Source organism: Nerophis lumbriciformis, linkage group LG04 (assembly GCF_033978685.3).
Source record: "Nerophis lumbriciformis linkage group LG04, RoL_Nlum_v2.1, whole genome shotgun sequence".
NCBI lineage: Eukaryota > Metazoa > Chordata > Actinopteri > Syngnathiformes > Syngnathidae > Nerophis > Nerophis lumbriciformis.
Window position 1 is genome coordinate 37,480,001 of NC_084551.2, and position 20,000 is coordinate 37,500,000.

The window sequence follows — 20,000 nt, forward strand, 5'->3', positions numbered from 1 at the left end:
TGAGAGAAGCTGTTTAAATCTCTAAACCCCTTTTCTGTTTGTTCATTGCCCAACCTATGCGTCCTCCGGTCACTAGTGTGTGTAAGTGACAGGAAGAAAAGCTCTGACTGGCTTTGGTAGAAGCCGTTTAAATACCTAAACCCATTTTTTTGTTGTTTGCTAATTTGCCAAACCTCTGCGTCACCAGGTCGCTGGTATGTGTGTGAGTGACAGGAAGAAAAGCTAAAAAGTAAAAACTGAAATAAGGTCACAAGCATCCTCCTGTGTGCTTTTGCATTGGGATAGTATGGTGCAGGTGTACCTAATACTGTGGCTGCTTCATCCTCACACTCTCAAATCTGTGAGCCTCCAACAAGCAAAGTGTGAAGAACTGGAGTGAGCTCCTTCATCCCACAGGCAAACATCAAAGTGTGCTGTGGTCAACATCGGTCTTTGGAGGCCTCACGTCCGCCTGATCCAGAGAATTACGGCGCCCTTTTTCTGGTTTGTTGGCAAGAGGGGAAAAATGTCAGGTCCAACGACTCCAGATCTCAGATCTGATTATTTCAGTCAGAAGGTGCACGTTCCTCCAAAATCCCAGTCCTTCTATGAACTTTAAAATAAATGTCTTTTTTTCTAGGCGTCCCCCGTACGATCAGATGTCAGCTGCTCTTGGTCGGAGATGTTGTCATCGGCTGGTGGTCTCGCCCGGTCAAAGAAACCACACTGGGACAAAAAGAGGAAGGCATTAGAACAGGGGTGTCAAACGGGATCAGGCCCGTGGACAGGTTTTATCCGGCCCGCGTGATGAGTTTGCCAAGTATAAAAATGAGCTGCTTTTTTTTTTTGGCACGAAAGAAACTGCTGTTCTAAATGTGTCCACTGGATGTCACAATAGCAATTCTGTTAGGCAAGCAAACGGTTTATACCGGGGCCAAGCAAGTGGTACACAGTAAAGGGGGACTGTGGCTCCTCCTCCTCGACCCACATGAAACTTAAAACCTGACGTTTTATGTCTTCTGCTTCGAACCATACTTGCCAACCCTCCCGATTTTCCCGGGAGACTCCCGAATTTCAGTGCCACTCCCGAAAATCTCCCGGGGAAACCATTCTCCCGAATTTCTCCCGATTTCCACCCGGACAACAATATTGGGGGCGTGCCTTAATTTTTCGGACTATAAGTCGCAGTTTTTTTCATAGTTTGGCCGGGCTCCAGTGCGACTTATATATGTTTTTTTCCTTCTTTATTATGCATTTTCGGCAGGTGCGACTTATACTCCGGTGCGACTTATACTCCGAAAAATACGGTATGTCTCCGTTATCCATAGGTTTATCTATAACCCATAAAGTAGGTGGGCACAGAGCTATTTCTGAGCGTGTGTTTATTCCAGCCGGCACGTTAATACACTGACACACAACATCCGGATTCCCATCATGCATTGCTTCAATACTACGGCAAGTAGTAATGTCCAAAAACATAACGGAGACGAAGCAGAAGAACGAAGAAGAGACATGGCGACGACGAGTAAGAAGAAGAAATGCTCTTGCAAGTTCCAAAATGATTGGAACAAATCATTTCAGTTCATCCAGGACAGCTGGAAGGGGAAGGGGTATGTTGCCTGCACATTTTGTAGATCAGACTTCTCCATTGAACACGGTGGGCGAACGGATATACTCATTCATGAACGGATTATTTATATATATATATATATATATATATATATATATGTCTTAATAAGGTTATCCAAAAAATAGTGCTCGATACCGTAGTAGAGCGCAATATATGTATGTGTGGGAAAACAAATCACAAGACTATTTCATCTCTACAGGCCTGTTTCATGAGGGGGGGTACCCTCAATCATCAGGAGATTTTAATGGGAGCATTCGCATACCATGGTTTATATAGGGCACAGAGTGGGTGGGTACAGGCTGGCCTAGGGGCGTGGTGATTGGCTCATGTGTTACCTAGGAGGTGCTTCCGTCTATGGCGGCATGCTGTTACAATTTCGCTGCGCTTGTTGAGGGATGACAGGTCTGGACGGTAAATAATAAACAGTTTCTCTTTCAAGCATAGGTTGCATCTTTTATTACCACTATTGTAAGGTGTGCTGGATGCAAGAATTTGCCATGTTATTGAATATTCAACATTATTGTCTTTGAGGTCCCAAATGTGTTTGCTGAGTTCTGTGGTATTTCGCAGGTTTTTGTTCCTGAAAGAAGCCTTGTGATTGTTCCATCTGGTTTTGAATTCTCCCTCGGTTAATCCTACATATGTGTCGGATGTGTTAATGTCCTTGCGTATTACCTTAGATTGGTAGACAACTGATGTTTGTAAGCACCCCCCGTTGAGAGGGCAATCAGGTTTCTTTCGACAGTTACAGCCTTTGTTGGTTTTGGAGTCGCTCTGTCTGGGGGCCGACGGCTCATTTGCAATTGTTTTGTTGTGGTTTGAGATGATTTGTCGTATATTGTTCATGCAGCTGTAGCTCAATTTAATGTTGTTCTTGTTGAATACTTTTCTTAGGGTGTTGTCTTTGGGAAAATGTTTGTCAATCAGATTGAGGAATTTGTGTCCAATGTTCGTTGAGACGTTTGTGCTGTATGGGGGGTTGTACCAGATGATGTCGTTTCGTTTTCTGTTCTTTTTTGGCTGGTTTCCTGGCGTGGGTTCATAGGTGAGGGTGAAATTGTATCCGCTTTCATCAAGGGCTTTTTGGTACGAGGGGGTTGCTTGGTCAAATTCAGCTTTGCTAGATGACAGCATCGATAGCCTTTTATTGATTCCGGTAGGTATTCTTTTCGTGGTGGTGGGTGGGTGGTTGCTGTCATGGTGCACGTATTGGAGTGTTGTGTTGGGTTTCGTGAATGGTTGGTAGCTGTTATTTCTCAGGTTGAAAGTGACGTCAAGGAAGTTGACGGTTTGCTTGTTGGCTTCAATCGTGATCCGTAGGCCGTTCTCTTTGAAAATTTGGCATATGCGCTTCTTGGTATTCTCGCTGCTCCTTGGCGAGGCGCGACACACTGCCAGTCCGTCATCACGGTAAATACCAAGGTTCAGATTGAGGCTAGCGAGCTAGGTAACACATGAGCCAATCACCACGCCCCTAGGCCAGCCTGTACCCACCCACTCTGTGCCCTATATAAACCATGGTATGCGAATGCTCCCATTAAAATCTCCTGATGATTGAGGGTACCCCCCCTCATGAAACAGGCCTGTAGAGATGAAATAGTCTTGTGATTTTTTTTCCCCACACATACATATACATATATATATATATATATATATATATATATATATATATATATATATATATATATATATATATATATATATAAATATATGTATGTATAAGAAATACTTGAAAATATATACACCCCCCGCTACAAATTTGAAGTATTTGTCCAGAGGATTATTTGTGATTTGTACGTTTTCAGAATGTGCTTGTTCTATTTTTGGCCAAAGTAAAACAAAAAAACAACAACCTGAAGTTGCCTTTATTTTTAAGTTATCATGCCATGATTTTACCATTCCGGCCCACTTGGGAATAGATTTTCCTCCAAGCGGCCTCTGAGCTAAAATTAGTTTGCATTAGAACAATGGTTCTCTAATGGTGGTACGAGTAGTAACCCTTGGGGGGCTTAATGGTTTAAAAATATGTACTTTAAAATAAGTACTGTATTTTTCGGACTATAAATCGCGTTTTTTTTCATAGTTTGGCCGGGCTCCAGTGCAACTTATATATGTTTTTTCCTTCTTTATTATGCATTTTCGGCAGGTGCAACTTATACTCCGGAGCAACTTATACTCCGAAAAATACGGTATTTGATATTTTAAGTTGCACCCTGACAACGATATGAATGGTACAGAACTTTCATGGAGGGTTGTTGTAACTGAGACAACAAGAACTATTCTGAAAAAGCTTATGAGCCAATCCACCAAATTGGTGTCATTTGCGTCACCAGGAAATCAAATCTATAAAAGCACAATAACATGAAGTGTACATTTTGTTTGTCTATCAAAGTAAACCCTTCAGAATACAGTGTTCAATTACAGAATGGATTCATTTAAAAGTCAAACAAACTACTAATGTGATCCTGTTTTAAGAAACTGTTCAAACTCAAAATGTTTACAAAGTACTAAGTAGAAGAATCATGACAAACATCTTGAACCTTATTAATCAATTAGACAAAACTGATAAAGCTAATTATGTGAATCACAAATGTTAATGTATATTTATTTATATGAACTTCATTGAGGTTTGCTTGTAAATAAATTATATTAGCAATCACTTTAAAATGGTAAAGGGGTAGGATTAAATAAGCTCTGCTTCTTCCTACTCCTTTTCGGACATTCTGAATTGGGAAACCGTAAATACGTGATGTACTAGACTGTACCATAACCCTAACCATGTGTCCTACTCTACACATTGCTCTTGTTGGTTATTTAGTCTACACAATTCAAAACATAATCTTTGTAGATGATGCTACATATGTCAGTTGAGGAAAATGATCAAACTACATAAATAACATCCTGTAATTTGATTGTGATGTAATTTTTTTATCGTGATAGATTGAAAATGAACACCGATGAGTTGACTGATGAACATTATCACATAATTTATTCAGAAAATATAAATAACGACAAATAAAGTATGTATACTATTAACTGCAACATGTAATTGTAAAAAAAACCCAACAACATTATGATTTGTACATTTTCAGAATGTGCTTGTTTTCTTTTTTTAAACAGAGAAAAAAATCTGAAGTTGTCTTTATTTTTAAGTTATCCTGCTGTGATTTTACCAGTCTGGCCCACTTGGGAGTACATTTTTCTCCATGTGGCCCCCGATCTAAAATGAGTTTGACACCCCTGGCGTAGTGCCACGTGGCTATATTTCATGTATTTGCTAAATCAATGCAAAACCTCACTTCTGTTACTTTCAAATCACGGTGGTCATTTCCGCTGTAGGACCATTGTACAAAAATAAAATAAAGTCACCTGCAATGGGCCAATACACATTTTGATATGTGCATTATCAGATTTAAAGTTGAAAAACAACATGCATATTTTGTGAGAGGTAGGATGGCCACTGTGCTCGAGAGAAATACATGAGGATGAGTCAAAGTGTACCTTCCACATGGCGAGCGTCAACATGGCGAGCACCAGCAGCCCCAGCAGTATAGCCAGGATGATGACCCACAGTGGGACGGCAAAGGACACATCCGGTGTCCCCCATATTACTGGTGTCCCCATCTGTAAGAACACATGTAGTGTGAAAGGGGCTCCTCCACACACAGACATATTCCACACACCTAACAATAGGGATGGTTACCGGTCACATTGGAATCAATACGGTACCAATTTTCAGCACGCCTGTTTGTGTTCATGTCTTAATAAATGTTAATTTGTTTGAAAAGAAAATATTTTTTTATTTTATTAAAAATTTACCAATTATTATGATAATGTGCTGTCCAGTTTTTATATCTGGATTTCATACACTTCTGAGCCTCATTTGCAAGTATTATATAGGAGACTTTGCATGCAGTTGCATTTCCAAGATGTTAGATGGCAGTAGTGTATAGGCTACCGTGTTGTCTAGTCAGGGAGTAGTCTTTGCCATTAATATACAACTCGTCTTTTGTTGCGACCTAAAACGCGTTTGTACTGTATTACAAACCAACTGTTTGTTTGGTGTAGTTTTCGTTACCAATTTCGGAGGAGTTAAAATTGCCATGTAAAATTGCTAATGCTAATCAGTAGCATGTCTTAGGCATGCTATGGGGCGGTATTGGCGTGGTGGGTAGAGCGGCCCTGCCAGAAACCTGAGGGTTGCAGGTTCGCTCCCCGCCTCTTGACATCCAAATGGCTGCCGTTGTGTCCTTGGGCAGGGCACTACACCCTTGCCCCCGGTGCCGCTCACACTGGTGAATGAATGATGAATGAATGATAGGTTGTGGTCGGAGGGGCCTTAGGCGCAAACTGGCAGCCTCACTTCCGTCAGTCTACCCCAGGGTAGCTTACCACCACCAGGTGTGAATACATGATGAGTTCCCACTTCTCTGTGAGCGCTTTGAGTATCTAATAATAGAAAAGCGCGATATAAAATCTAATCTATTACTATTATTTATCAAATCCAATGTAAATTAGCATTGAGTTAGTGTGTTTTGAAAAGTGAAGCCTTACTGTATGTTGGAGTGTTGTCTATCGGGCACGTTTTCTTTGTTAGCATTGAAAATCGGCATTTTGGCGAGGTGTTTCTCCGCCAAGTGTTTGAACCGGCCAAGTCTGCAATGTGACGTCATGTGCAGCAAAGTTATCGAAATGCGGCACCGTTTGATTTTACGTGAATCGATATCCGATAGTACTATATGACAGTGACGTGCGGTGAGGTTGATGGCTGGTGAGGCACTGACTTCATCACAGTCAGATTTACAAACATATGAACCCTAAAGAGTATCTTATTCACCATTTGAGTCGCAAGAATGATCTCTAGGATCACTACCGCCCTCTACCACCAGGAGGCAGGATTACTGCGAGCCTCACACAGTGCGTCTTCGCAGCAGTTTTATGATTGCTCAGCACAAGAAATACGTTACACACATACAGTTGTTGACAAAATACACTGTACATTATATACCTCAGCTAACTAAACTATGGAAATGTATAATATAATTCATATAGCAATACGGTCTCACTGCACAGCAGGCCAGCAGCCGAGTCATTGCGCAATCCATGGTGAGGCTCAACTGGCTGATCACCGCAAGTCTCTTCTCAGTATTTGAACGGCAAATGTGAAAATTCAGCGATTTTGAATAAAAATAATCTAAAAGTGGTGAAGTTAAATGGAAAATAACTTTATAGTATAATCACTGGATACATATAACAATCTAATTTTTTTTTTTTCTTTTTACATTTTTTTTCTTTCCAAGATGGCAGGTGAGGCCCCGCCTCACCTGCTTCCCCTGACTGCACGTCACTGCTATATGAGCTATACCGATAAAGGGGCGGTATAGCTCAATTGGTAGAGTGGCCGTGCCAGCAACTTGAGGGTTCCAGGTTCGATTCCCGCTTCCGCCATCCTCGTCACTGCCGTTGTGTCCTTGGGCAAGACACTTTACCCACCTGCTCCCAGTGCCACCCACACTGGTTTAAAAAAATGTAACGTAGATATTGGGTTTCACAATGTAAAGTGCTTTGAGTCACTAGAGAAAAGCGCTATATAAATATGATTCACTTCACTTCACTACTAAAGGCTGAATTCGGTTAGGGCCGATAAAAGTACTGAATTGGGTAGCAATTTCTACCTAACATGCACGTTGCAGGAAGCTATAATGGAGATCCCACACAAGGAGAACATGCCAACCTGGAACCTTCCTGTTGACGTGAGACAACATCTGCTTACCGAGATGGTTCGTTGCAGCAGGGTGGGGGGCTGGACCCGATAAGGCACGGCTAGGACCATGAAGGACACAGTGGAGTTGAGAATGTAGGGGTCATTACGCCGCTGCAGGACAAATGTGCAAGTTATTTAACCAACTATGCTGAGGAACATCCAGTGACCCTCAGCATATTAAAGTGTCACTTGTATGTCAAAGGTCATGAAGGTGTAGTTTAGTTACACAACCAGCTGCTAAAAAGATGTGCACCCAGACACTAACCTGCAGGAATGTGTGCGCCCACAGTCTGGAGCGGACCTTAAGCACCGCGCTCTGGCCCCGATCTAAGCGGCCCACCACGCACGTGATCCTCAGACAGGAGATGTTTGTGCAGTTCTGGAAAGAAGAAAAAAAACGCAACTGTGAATCTCTCTGGTTTAGGGTTCTGAATATGATGAGGATGCGTTATTCTCACCAGGGTTTTGCCGCTGTGACTGTGGGGGGCGTTGGCGGCTCGCTTGTGGCGGCGTGGAGGGGCGCTGGTGTTCCTCAAAAAGCCCAAAAGTTCAGGAGTGTCTTGGAGGGATGATATCTAAACAGGAAGAGGAGACTTTCTTACATTTCAGTCACCATTATTATTACAAAATAGCATTGGATATACAAAACCCGTTTCCATATGAGTTGGGAAATTGTGTTAGATGTAAATATAAACGGAATACAATGATTTGCAAATCCTTTTCAACCCATATTCAATTGAATGCACTACAAAGACAAGATATTTGATGTTCAAACTCATAAACTTTATTAATTTTTTTGCAAATAATAATTAACTTAGAATTTCATGGCTGCAACACGTGCCAAAGTAGTTGGGAAAGGGCATGTTCACCACTGTGTTACATGGCCTTTCCTTTTAATAACACTCAGTAAACGTTTGGAAACTGAGGAGACACATTTTTTAAGCTTCTCAGGTGGAATTCTTTCCCATTCTTGCTTGATGTACAGCTTAAGTTGTTCAACAGTCCGGGGGTCTCCGTTGTGATAGTTTAGGCTTCATAATGCGCCACACATATTCAATGGGAGACAGGTCTGGACTACAGGCAGGCCAGTCTAGTACCCGCACTCTTTTACTATGAAGCCATGTTGATGTAACACGTGGCTTGGCATTGTCTTGCTGAAATAAGCAGGGGCGTCCATGGTAACGTTGCTTGGATGGCAACATATGTTGCTCCAAAACCTGTATGTACCTTTCAGCATTAATGGCGCCTTCACAGATGTGTAAGTTACCCATGTCTTGGGCACTAATACACCCCTATACCATCACAGATGCTGGCTTTTCAACTTTTCGCCTATAACAATCCGGATGGTTCTTTTCCTCTTTGGTCCGGAGGACACGATGTCCACAGTTTCCAAAAACAATTTGAAATGTGGACTCGTCAGACCACAGAACACTTTTCCACTTTGTATCAGTCGATCATAGATGAGCTCAGGCCCAGCGAAGCCGACGGCGTTTCTGGGTGTTGTTGATAAACGGTTTTCGCCTTGCATAGGAGAGTTTTAACTTGTACTAACAGATGTAGCGACCAACTGTAGTTACTGACAGTGGGTTTCTGAAGTGTTCCTGAGCCCATGTGGTGATATCCTTTACACACTGATGTCGCTTGTTGATGCAGTACAGCCGGAGGGATGGAAGGTCACGGGCTTAGCTGCTTACGTGCAGTGATTTCTCCAGATTCTCTGAACCCTTTGATGATATTACAGACCGTAGATGGTGAAATCCCTAAATTCCTTGCAATAGCTGGTTGAGAAAGGTTTTTCTTAAACTGTTCAACAATTTGCTCACGCATTTGTTGACAAAGTGGTGACCCTCGCCCCATCCTTGTTTGTGAATGACTGAGCATTTCATGGAATCTACTTTTATACCCAATCATGGCACCCACCTGTTCCCAATTTGCCTGTTCACCTGTGGGATGTTCCAAATAAGTGTTTGATGAGCATTCCTCAACTTTATCAGTATTTATTGCCACCTTTCCCAACTTCTTTGTCACGTGTTGCTGGCATCAAATTCTAAAGTTAGTGATTATTTGCAAAAAATTTTTTTTTATCAGTTTGAACATCAAATATGTTGTCTTTGTAGCATATTCAACTGAATATGGGTTGAAAATGATTTGCAAATCATTGTATTCCGTTTATATTTACATCTAACACAATTTCCCAACTCATATGGAAACGGGGTTTGTAGTTGAATTATTATGGTTATAATCATACATGTGTGTTGAGTCATTTTTCAGAATGAACCCATACTGCTATACAAGCTGCACACTGACTACTCTAAAGTGGCATTTATATAATATCGTCTCTTGAGAAATGTGTTGTGCAATATTGTAAATCTGTAAGTAGATATTAATGACACTATGTTAAGAAAGTATGTTCCACTGTACAAGATGGCATTACCTTTCACCACAAGACAAATAAATCCACATTTTATTTTTGAGTAACATTGCACACATTGGAAAATAACCCCCAGCTGTAATTTCTGGTAATAAGGAAAATCGTCTCTTTTTTTTGCCAGCTGGCAAACAACTAAGTTTTTTCCTGGGCTCAAATGAGCGGCTAAAAATCCTGCAGCAATAGAAGCACAGATACTCCCCAGTACTCGTGCCTAGTGGTTTGATTGTACGCATTTTCATGAATACTAAGTGATTATTATCATTTATAATGTGCATTTTGCTAATGCACCACGATGATGATGATGCTGCATTTTGATTTACTTTGTTAAGGAAGCCCTCTCAATTTGATGCATCAGAGTTGTACACACAGCTGCACACCAACAATAATAAACATTTACAGTACTACCTCTGCATCCATCAAAACTTAGCATTATCACATGTCCGATAATAACAGCGTGCCGATATTATCGGCCGATAAATGCTTTAAAATGTAATATTCGGAAATTATCGGTATCGTTTTTTTTATTATCGGCCGATAAATGCTTTAAAATGTAATATCGGAAATTATCGGTATCGTTTTTTTTATTATCGGTATCGTTTTTTTTAATTTATTTTATTTTTTTATTAAATCAACATAAAAAACACAAGATACACTTACAAATAGTGCACCAACCCAAAAAACCTCCCTCCTCCATTTACATTCATTCACACAAAAGGGTTGTTTCTTTCTGTTATTAACATTCTGGTTCCCACATTATATATCAATATATATCAATACAGTCTGCAAGGGATACAGTCCATAGGCGTGCTGCTGGTCCACTAATAGTACTAACCTTTAACAGTTAATTTTACTCATTTTCATTCATTACTAGTTTCTATGTAACTGTTTTTATATTGTTTTACTTTCTTTTTTATTCAAGAAAATGTTTTTAATTTATTTATCTTATTTTATTTTATTATTTATTTATTTTTAAAATGACCTCATCTTCACCATACCTGGTTGTCCAAATTAGGCATGACTGTATATATTGGTATCGGTTGATATCGGTATTGGATGATATCGGTATCGGTAATTAAAGAGTTGGACAATATCGGAATATCGGATATCGGCAAAAAGCCATTATCGGACATCCCTAATTATTATCTTTTTGAAGGGAGACTATTTGCTGTATATTGTGGATTGAATTAGTTTGTGCAGGTGCAGCTACTACAGAACAAAAATATAAAGACAAAAAAAACTTAAAATAGATTTATATAAGTTGATCCCACATCAATTTGATGTGTTTGTGAACAAAATCCAATTAAATGGAATTAGTGCTTTCATTTTTAGAGTGTTTTCGTGGTTTTAGTAGAGCATAGCCACCATGTGACACCACATGGCATATTCAGGTTACAGTGAACAAAAATATTAATGCAACACTTTTGTTTTTGCTACCATTTTTCATGGGTTGGACTCAAAGATCTAAAACTTTTAACAATATACACAAAAACAAATATTGTTCACAAATTTGTCTAAATCTGTGTTAATGAGCATTTCTTTTTTGCCAAAATAATCCATCAAGATGATAAACTTGTATGATGACTGCAAAATGCTGATAGCAACCTAACCTACCCCCCCACACCCCAACCCCCTCAACATCCCACCCCTCGGATTGTAAATAATTCAATGTATATACTCTTTCTTTCTTTGCGTCTTTGAACTCTCAACGTTTACAGCTTGATGTGCATACCATAAGAAGCTGAGAGCTACACTTTTATGGTGTCCTTGTTCTGATGATTAACTTGTATGATGACTGTATTATGCTGACAGTATATATTTGTACCATGAATTGATTAACGTGGACCCCGACTTAAACAAGTTGAAAGACTTATTCAGGTGTTACCATTTAGTGGTCAATTGTACGGAATATGTACTTTACTGTGTAAACTGTAGTGTTTCATATAATGTATTCTCTTCCTTTGCAATCTACTAATAAAAGTTTCAATCACTCAATCAATCAATCTTACCTCAGAGGTGTGGCATATCAAGATGCTGATTAAACAGCATGATTATTGCACAGGTGTGCCTTAGGCTGCCCACAATAAAAAGCCCCTCTGAAATGTGCAGTTTTATCAATGCTACAGATGTTGCAAGTTTTGAGGGAACGTGCAGTGGGCATGCTGACTGCAGGAATGTCCACCAGAGCTGTTGCATGTGAATTGAATGTTAATTTCTCTACCATAAGCCGTCTCCAAAGTTGTTTTAGAGAATATGGCCTCACAACCGCAGACTACGTGTAACCACACCAGCCCAGGACCTCCACATCCAGAAGATGCCCCTCCATTATCGTCTGAGACCAGCCACCCGGACAGCTGCTGCAACAATTGGTTTGCATAACCAAAGAAATTCTGCACAAACTGTGAGAAACAGTCTCAGGGAAGCTCATCTGCATGTACGTCGTCCTCAACGGAGTTTCGACCTGACCGCAGTTCGTCGTCGTAACCGACTTGAGTGGCCATATGCTCACATTTGATGGCGTCTAGCACGTTTGGGAGGTGTTCTCTTCAGAGATGAATCCCAATTTTTACTGTTCAAGGCAGATGGCAGACAGCATGTGTGCCATCATGTGGGAGAGCAGTTTGCTGATGTCAACATTGTAAATGGAGTGGCCCGTGGTGAGGGTGGGGTTATGGTATGGGAGGGTGTATGGTATGGACAACGAACGCAAGTGCATTTTATTGATGGCATTTTGAATGCACAGATCCTGAGGCCCATTGATGTGCCATTCACCAGAGACCATCGCCTCATGTTGCAAGGATCTGTACACAATTCCTGGAAGCTGAAAACATCCCAGTTATTGCATGGCCAGCATACTCACTGGACATGCCACCCATGGGATGCAGTGGATCGGCGTATACGACAGCGTGTTCCAGTTCCTGCCAATATCCAGCAACTTTGCACGGCCATTGAAGAGGAGTGGACCAACATTCCACAGGCCACAATCAACAACCTGATCTACAAACCCCGTTTCCATATGAGTTGGAAAATTGTGTTGGATGTAAATATAAACGGAATACAATGATTTGCAAATCCCTTTCAACCCATATTCAATTGAATGCACTACAAAGACAAGATATTTGATGTTCAAACTCATAAACTTTCTTTTTTTTTTCAAATAATAATTAACTTAGAATTTCATGGCTGCAACACGTGCCAAAGTAGTTGGGAAAGGGCATGTTCACCACTGTGTTACATGGCCTTTCTTTGGGAACTGAGGAGACACATTTTTTAAGCTTCTCAGGTGGAATTCTTTCCCATTCTTGCTTGATGTACAGCTTAAGTTGTTCAACAGTCCGGGGGTCTCCGATGTGGTATTTTAGGCTTCATAATGCGCCACACATTTTCAATGGGAGACAGGTCTGGACTACAGGCAGGCCAGTCTAGTACCCACACTCTTTTACTATGAAGCCACGTTGAAGTAACACGTGGCTTGGCATTGTCTTGCTGAAATAAGCAGGGGCGTCCATGGTAGCGTTGCTTGGATGGCAACATATGTTGCTCCAAAACCTGTATGTACCTTTCAGCATTAATGTTGCCTTCACAGATGTGTAAGTTGCCCGTGTCTTGGGCACTAATACACCCCCATACCATCACAGGTGCTGGCTTTTCAACTTTGCGCCTATAACAATCCGGATGATTCTTTTCCTCTTTGGTCCGGAGGACACGACGTCCACAGTTTCAAAAGACAATTTGGAAATGTGGACTCGTCAGACCACAGAACACTTTTCCACTTTGTATCAGTCCATCTTAGATGAGCTCAGGCCCAGCGAAGCCGACGGCGTTTCTGGGTGTTGTTGATAAACGGTTTTCGCCTTGCATAGGAGAGTTTTAACTTGCACTTACAGATGTAGCGACCAACTGTAGTTACTGACAGTGGGTTTCTGAAGTGTTCCTGAGCCCATGTGGCGATATCCTTTACACACTGATGTCGCTTGTTGATGCAGTACAGCCGGAGGGATCGAAGGTCACGGGCTTAGCTGCTTACGTGCAGTGATTTCTCCAGATTCTCTGAACCCTTTGATGATATTACGAAGCGTAGATGGTGAAATCCCTAAATTCCTTGCAATAGCTGGTTGACAAAGGTTTTTCTTAAACTGTTCAACAATTTGCTCACGCATTTGTTGACAAAGTGGTGACCCTCGCCCCATCCTTGTTTGTGAATGACTGAGCATTTCATGGAATCTACTTGTATACCCAATCATGGCACCCACCTGTTCCTAATTTGCATGTTCACCTGTGGGATGTTCCAAATGAGTGTTTGATGAGCATTCCTCAACTTTATCAGTATTTATTGCCACCTTTCCCAACTTCTTTGTCACGTGTTGCTGGCATCAAATTCTAAAGTTAATGATTATTTGCAAAAAAAAAAAGTTTATCAGTTTGAACATCAAATATGTTGTCTTTGTAGCATATTCAACTGAAAATGGGTTGAAAATGATTTGCAAATCATTGTATTCCGTTTATATTTACATCTAACACAATTTCCCAACTCATATGGAAACGTGCTTTGTGTATGCGAAGGATATGTGTGGCATTGTTGAGGCAAATGGTGGTCACACCATATACTGATTGCTTTTCTGACCCCCCCTCTCCTGCAATAAAGCAAAACTGGACAATTCAGAGTGGCAGCCTGAGGTGCAATAATCAAACCGAGTTACAAACATCCTTGCCATTAGTTGGTGTAGCAAATGTCACAGTGGTCCCTTTGATCTGGCCCGCCAAATATTAAAACAGAATTGAGCAAAGATCTGTAACTTCCTTTTCCAACAATGGGAAGGAAGCAAGAAAGTGAATGTGAAGGACAGTGCTGAGAAGAATGAGCGGATGATATACATTGAATTAAAGAAATAAATCATTAAAAACATGACCGAGCGTATCACTGCTAGTCAGCACCATACTGAGGCAGAATGAGTCTAACGTCAGCCAAACGGCGGACATGTACTCATTAACAAAATGGAAAAGCTGCTGATGGTGTGTTTGATGGGAAAACAGATGGAAGGAGATACTGTAGAAGTTAACTCTCCAGGGTAAATGTTGAACATTGTTATTATACTACTTCAAAAAACTATTCGGGTTGGTTGTACTACATTCTATTACAGTGGTTCTTTCACCAAGTACTACCTCAGAAATCACTTCGTACCACCATAATGACCAACATTAAAATACAGTAGCGTATTACGCCCAAGTATTCAATAAAAACAAGGTAGAGGTTTTATTTACAAGTATATTTAATATTTTTGGGCCACTGTAACGTTACACACAGCTTGAACAGTAAGACTTGGTTTAAATATTTAATGGATTATTTGGCGTACCACAGTTTGAGAATGACTGCTCTATTGTATTGTTTTTATACAATACGTCTTATCTAAAAGTATTTTTTTTCTTTTTACAAGGCAGGTTTTGGGGGGCAAGTACTGATTAAATTGACTTGCATCAAATTCGATGAAATACGCTGAGTTGAGATCAAAGTGTTTTGAGTTAAGAGCTCCGTCACCGAACCATTGGAGCTCGGAAGTGGAGGCACTACTGTGTTACGCCATTATTTATATACCATTTACTACTAATATACAATGCACGTAGCAGCTGGCTCACGTCTTACCTGAAGGCCGAGTGGGTTGAGACTGCTATTCGTCCGGCAGCTAATTGGTCCATCAGTCCTAATCTCCATGGCATACAGCAGGTTCTCGTCACGGAAACGGGCAGGCCAGCCCACCTCGACCTCGGCTTGCCGAATACTACTGGGACCCGAGTTGTGGAGCTGAGAACGTTAGAAGTGGTGGAGGAGTTAGTTGTCTTTCGGCCGTGGGCTTCAAGTGACTATAGGATGTAATTGGGTTATCATAACTGTGACGTGACGACACCGGCCACCTGGATTTTGGCCGCCGACGAGGCTAATAAAGCCGTCACTCAGTGGGGATTGAGGGAGAAGACGAGACGAATCTACAGCTTTAATTTGACTTCAAGACGAGTAGGGAATGAATTGGGAGCTTAAATGAACCATCAATTCAATAAAACCACCTCTCCAATCACACACACACACACACACACACACACACACACACACACACACACACACACACACACACACACACACACACACACACACACACACACACACACACACACACACGCACACGCACACACAAGGTCATTAACGGTGAAGCAAGTCGGCAAACAGGACTTGATCCTTGGCGCTGCAGGGCAGTAATTCAAGAAAAAAAAAACTGTCCTCTCTAAGTAGAAGCAGCTGCCAAGTGGGAAAAGTACCGCCAATGAAAATCATTATCAGCTGCAGGACAGGCCAGACGCCGCAGCGCTCTAGTTCAATGACGCAGCGGCCCCTTTAAATCACGACGGCATCACATGTACAGCACATGAACACACATGTGCTGTACTCTTGTATTTCTTACCTCTTTGGGACCACTCTTTGTAGATATATAAAGATTTGTATTTACAACATTAATAATATATACATACTATGCAAATATAAAAAAGATAAGATTTTAAAAATTTTAATTTTTTGTTTGTAATTGGTTTTTAATCTTTTTTATTTACTTCAAGTTATTACAGTATGTCTCTATTTACATATTTATTTTTTTAATTTTTATTAATTTTGGCCAAAGGAGGCGCATTTCAATTTGTTACACACACTTGTTATTACATAAGTTGGCCAGAGGGGGAGCACTTCAAAAATTTTTGCACACTTGTTATTTCATATGTTGTATTGTGCTTAAGGCCGATGACAAATGAGTCACGGACCACAGATGGCCCCTTTGCCCCAATTTGGGCAAGCCATCTGTTGTCCAGGGTGTACCCCGCCTTCCGCCCGATTGTAGCTGAGATAGGCTCCAGCGCCCCCCGCGACCCCAAAAGGGAATAAGCGGTAGAAAAATGGATGGATGGATCTGTAGAAGCTAACTGCTAATGGCCACTATAGTCTTAGTACCGTAGTGTATTTGTTCATTCTATAGTCACATATAGGACGCAGGTTGTCTTATGTCAGCACCAGAAGTCGTAAAATCAGCTGTTCACCTGGCTGTTTTTTTCGGGGATGAATAGGGAAGTTCTTCTTTAGCTGCCGTCTTGTTTTATCATATATTGCTGCCTTTGCACCTATCAATGTTTACTTTTGTATGCACATTAAATCAACAAAATATCCTGACTTTGGAGCAATGTTCACAGACTCTAGTATTAGGCTCTCTATTATATGCAATGGTTTTCCGTATTGCGACCATGATTTTGGTCCTAACTTGTTCACCGGTCCTCATATGGAAGGTAATTTTCCTTCTCGATGTCTCCAGAAGTGTTGAAATACAAACACACACACACACACACACACACGCACACACACACACACACACACACACACACACACACACACACACACACACACACACACACACACACACACACACACACACACACACGCACACACACACACACACACACACACACACACACACACATTCTTGTATTTGTTACCTTCTTTAGACCTCCGGAAAATGCCTACCTCTTTAGGACCACCCTTTCTAGATAAAAAAAGATTTGTACTTACAACATTAATAATATATACATAAAATGCAAATATAAAAAAGCTTGTTGTGAAAAATGAGTTGGAACTTCACAAGGAAAAGGTCACAATTTCACAAGAAAAACTCAGAATTTTGGCAGTATTATAATAAAAGTCGTAATTTTACTCCACGCGAGTCAAAATTTTACAACTAAAACTGAACATTTGTGCAATATTATGATAAAAGTTGGAATTTTACTCAATAACATTTTTGACAATTTTATGAAGAGTCGTAATTTTACTCTACAAAAGTCACAATTTTATAAGAAAACTTAAAAATGTTGTCAATATCAAATCAAATCAAATCAACTTTATTTATAAAGCACATTTAAAATGTTATAATAGTTGGAATTTTACTAAATAACAGTCACAATTTCACAAGAAAAGCTTGACATTTTGACAATTTTATGAAAAGAGTCGTAATTTTACTCTACAAAAGTCACAATTTTATAAGAAAACTGTAAAATGTTGGCAATATTATAATAATAGTCGGAATTTTACTCTGCAAAATGATGACAAAAGTCATAATTTTACTCGAAAAATGTCACTATTTTACGAGAACAACAAAAAAATTGGCAATATTGTGATAAAAGTCAGAAATTGATATGACAAATGTCACCATTTTGCATTAAAAAGTAAGAATCGTACATAAAGAAAGTAATAAAGGGGGCACATTTCAATTTCTTACACACACCTGTTATTACATATGTTGGCCAGAGGGGGAGCACTTCAAATATTTACACACACTTGTTATTTCATATGTTGACCCGAGGGGGAGCACTTTTAAAACCGACACACAGTCAATTTGAAAAATCCCTCCTTTTTTGGTACCGCCCTAATTTTGATAGATTTCACCACCAGGGGTGCAAATGAGACATTCTCTATTAGATGCAATGGTTTTCCGTATTGAGACCATGATTTATGTCCTAACTTGTTCACCGGTCCTCATATGGAAGGTACTTTTCCTTGTTGATGTCTCAACAAGGGTGGTAATACAAGAACGCACACACACACACACACATGTACACACACACACACACACACACCCCTGCTGTAAACTGTCGCCAGAGTGTCTGCCATCCTTCCTGCATCTATCTGTTGCTCTCGTTTTCATCTTGTTTCTCCCACCCACTAATTACACCAAGTTGGATACAGTCCAAGCAACATCACGTTAGTTTGACTCCATCTTTATTGCCTCACCTCACCTGGAGGCCACCGATCAGTCAGTTCCTATTACTATCCCATGGCTTTTTATATATTTGTAATGTTCACGCAAGATAATGAGCTCCGTCCTTGTTACAGCCCCACTTTCCAAGCTTTCCACCTCCTTTCTGTGGGTGCAGATGTTTACCTCATAGATGTGCGTCACCTGCGGACCCACATCATCTTCCTTGACAGGTTTCTCTTTGGGCTCCCACCGTGGGAACGGCAGCACCACCTGAGAGGGATGAGACACCCTGTAGACACAAGGACACACACAACTCAGTGAAGGTTTATGAAGGCAGCATCATTCCTTTACAGCAGGGGGGGCCAAAGCATGGTCCGGGGGCCCATTCCAGATAGAAGCTAAGTTTTGTACAGCCTATTTAATACGATTAAAAAGGGGGGAAAAAACTTAAAGAAATGGGTAAATGGGTTGTACTTGTATAGCGCTTTTCTACCTTCAAGGTACTCAAAGCGCTTTGACACTACTTCCACATTTACCCATTCACACACACATTCACACACTGATGGAGGGAGCTGCCATGCAAGGCGCTAACCAGCACCCATCAAAAAAATAAAGAAGTGGAATAAAAGAGCAAACAGCTGAAATGTAACAAGAAAAAGTTGCAATTTTGAAACTAATAACACAACGCTACCCATGCAGGTTTTTTTTTTTTTTCTCTAAGCTGTCGTTGCTCAAAAAAATAATAATGAACCAAAATGTTGCAATTAATTACTGAGCTATTCAAGGTTCCAAATACCTCACATGAAAAATTCTACTTTGGAATAATTTAGGGGGGAAATATTGCATATTTTGTGTGTTTGCCTTGGGAATCATTTTTGGTGATTTAACCCCCAATTCCAACCCTTGCTGTGTCAGCCCTCCTTCTGCCATGTTTTTTTTTTTCCCCACTTCCTGTCTGCACCCTGAGTCCCGTCACAGCCTGTCTGGAGCTCTGATTAACACACCTGTCGCTGTTTGTTGAGTGCACACTATAGTTGTGTAAATCATGTTTTCAATTTTTTCTCCTGCTTATTGCCATCTTTTGCATTTTCACACGTGGTTGACTGCTTGTCCCATATCGGTGCTCTTTGTTTGTGATACCCCTCTTGATCCTAGTCAAGGGACCTTCTGCTTGCACACCGCCTGCCTCCTCTGCATCCTGGGATCACGACAACAACGGCAACCAAGCTTCACTGTGACACAGGATATTGCAAAAATGAAATTATATTAGAGGTTATAACCGTTTGCTTTGCCATTAAAACATACAGCTAAGATGTCAATGTTTGGTTTAGATACACTATATACATATTGACCTATTTGATTGATTTGTAGCATCTTTAATGGCCAAAATGTTTGTAAAGTTTGGACACCCCTGTCTTA

The 20,000-nt window shown here is 40.6% G+C and overlaps 1 protein-coding gene across 1 annotated transcript in view; it reads right to left on the reverse strand.

Annotated features, from left to right (window-relative positions):
* The window catches only part of itga8 (integrin, alpha 8), a 204,019-nt gene that overhangs the window by 384 nt on the left and 183,635 nt on the right, over positions 1-20,000 (reverse strand). Inside the window, exons 24-30 of the mRNA XM_061954587.2 lie at positions 18,765-18,870; positions 15,443-15,601; positions 7,832-7,948; positions 7,639-7,752; positions 7,383-7,484; positions 5,111-5,233; positions 1-705 (exon numbers count right to left, since the gene is read on the reverse strand). The exon at positions 1-705 is cut by the window's left edge and continues 384 nt beyond it. Of these exons, the coding sequence (XP_061810571.1) occupies positions 616-705; positions 5,111-5,233; positions 7,383-7,484; positions 7,639-7,752; positions 7,832-7,948; positions 15,443-15,601; positions 18,765-18,870 (811 nt within the window). The 3' untranslated portion in view covers positions 1-615. The remainder of the gene's footprint in view (positions 706-5,110; positions 5,234-7,382; positions 7,485-7,638; positions 7,753-7,831; positions 7,949-15,442; positions 15,602-18,764; positions 18,871-20,000) is intronic.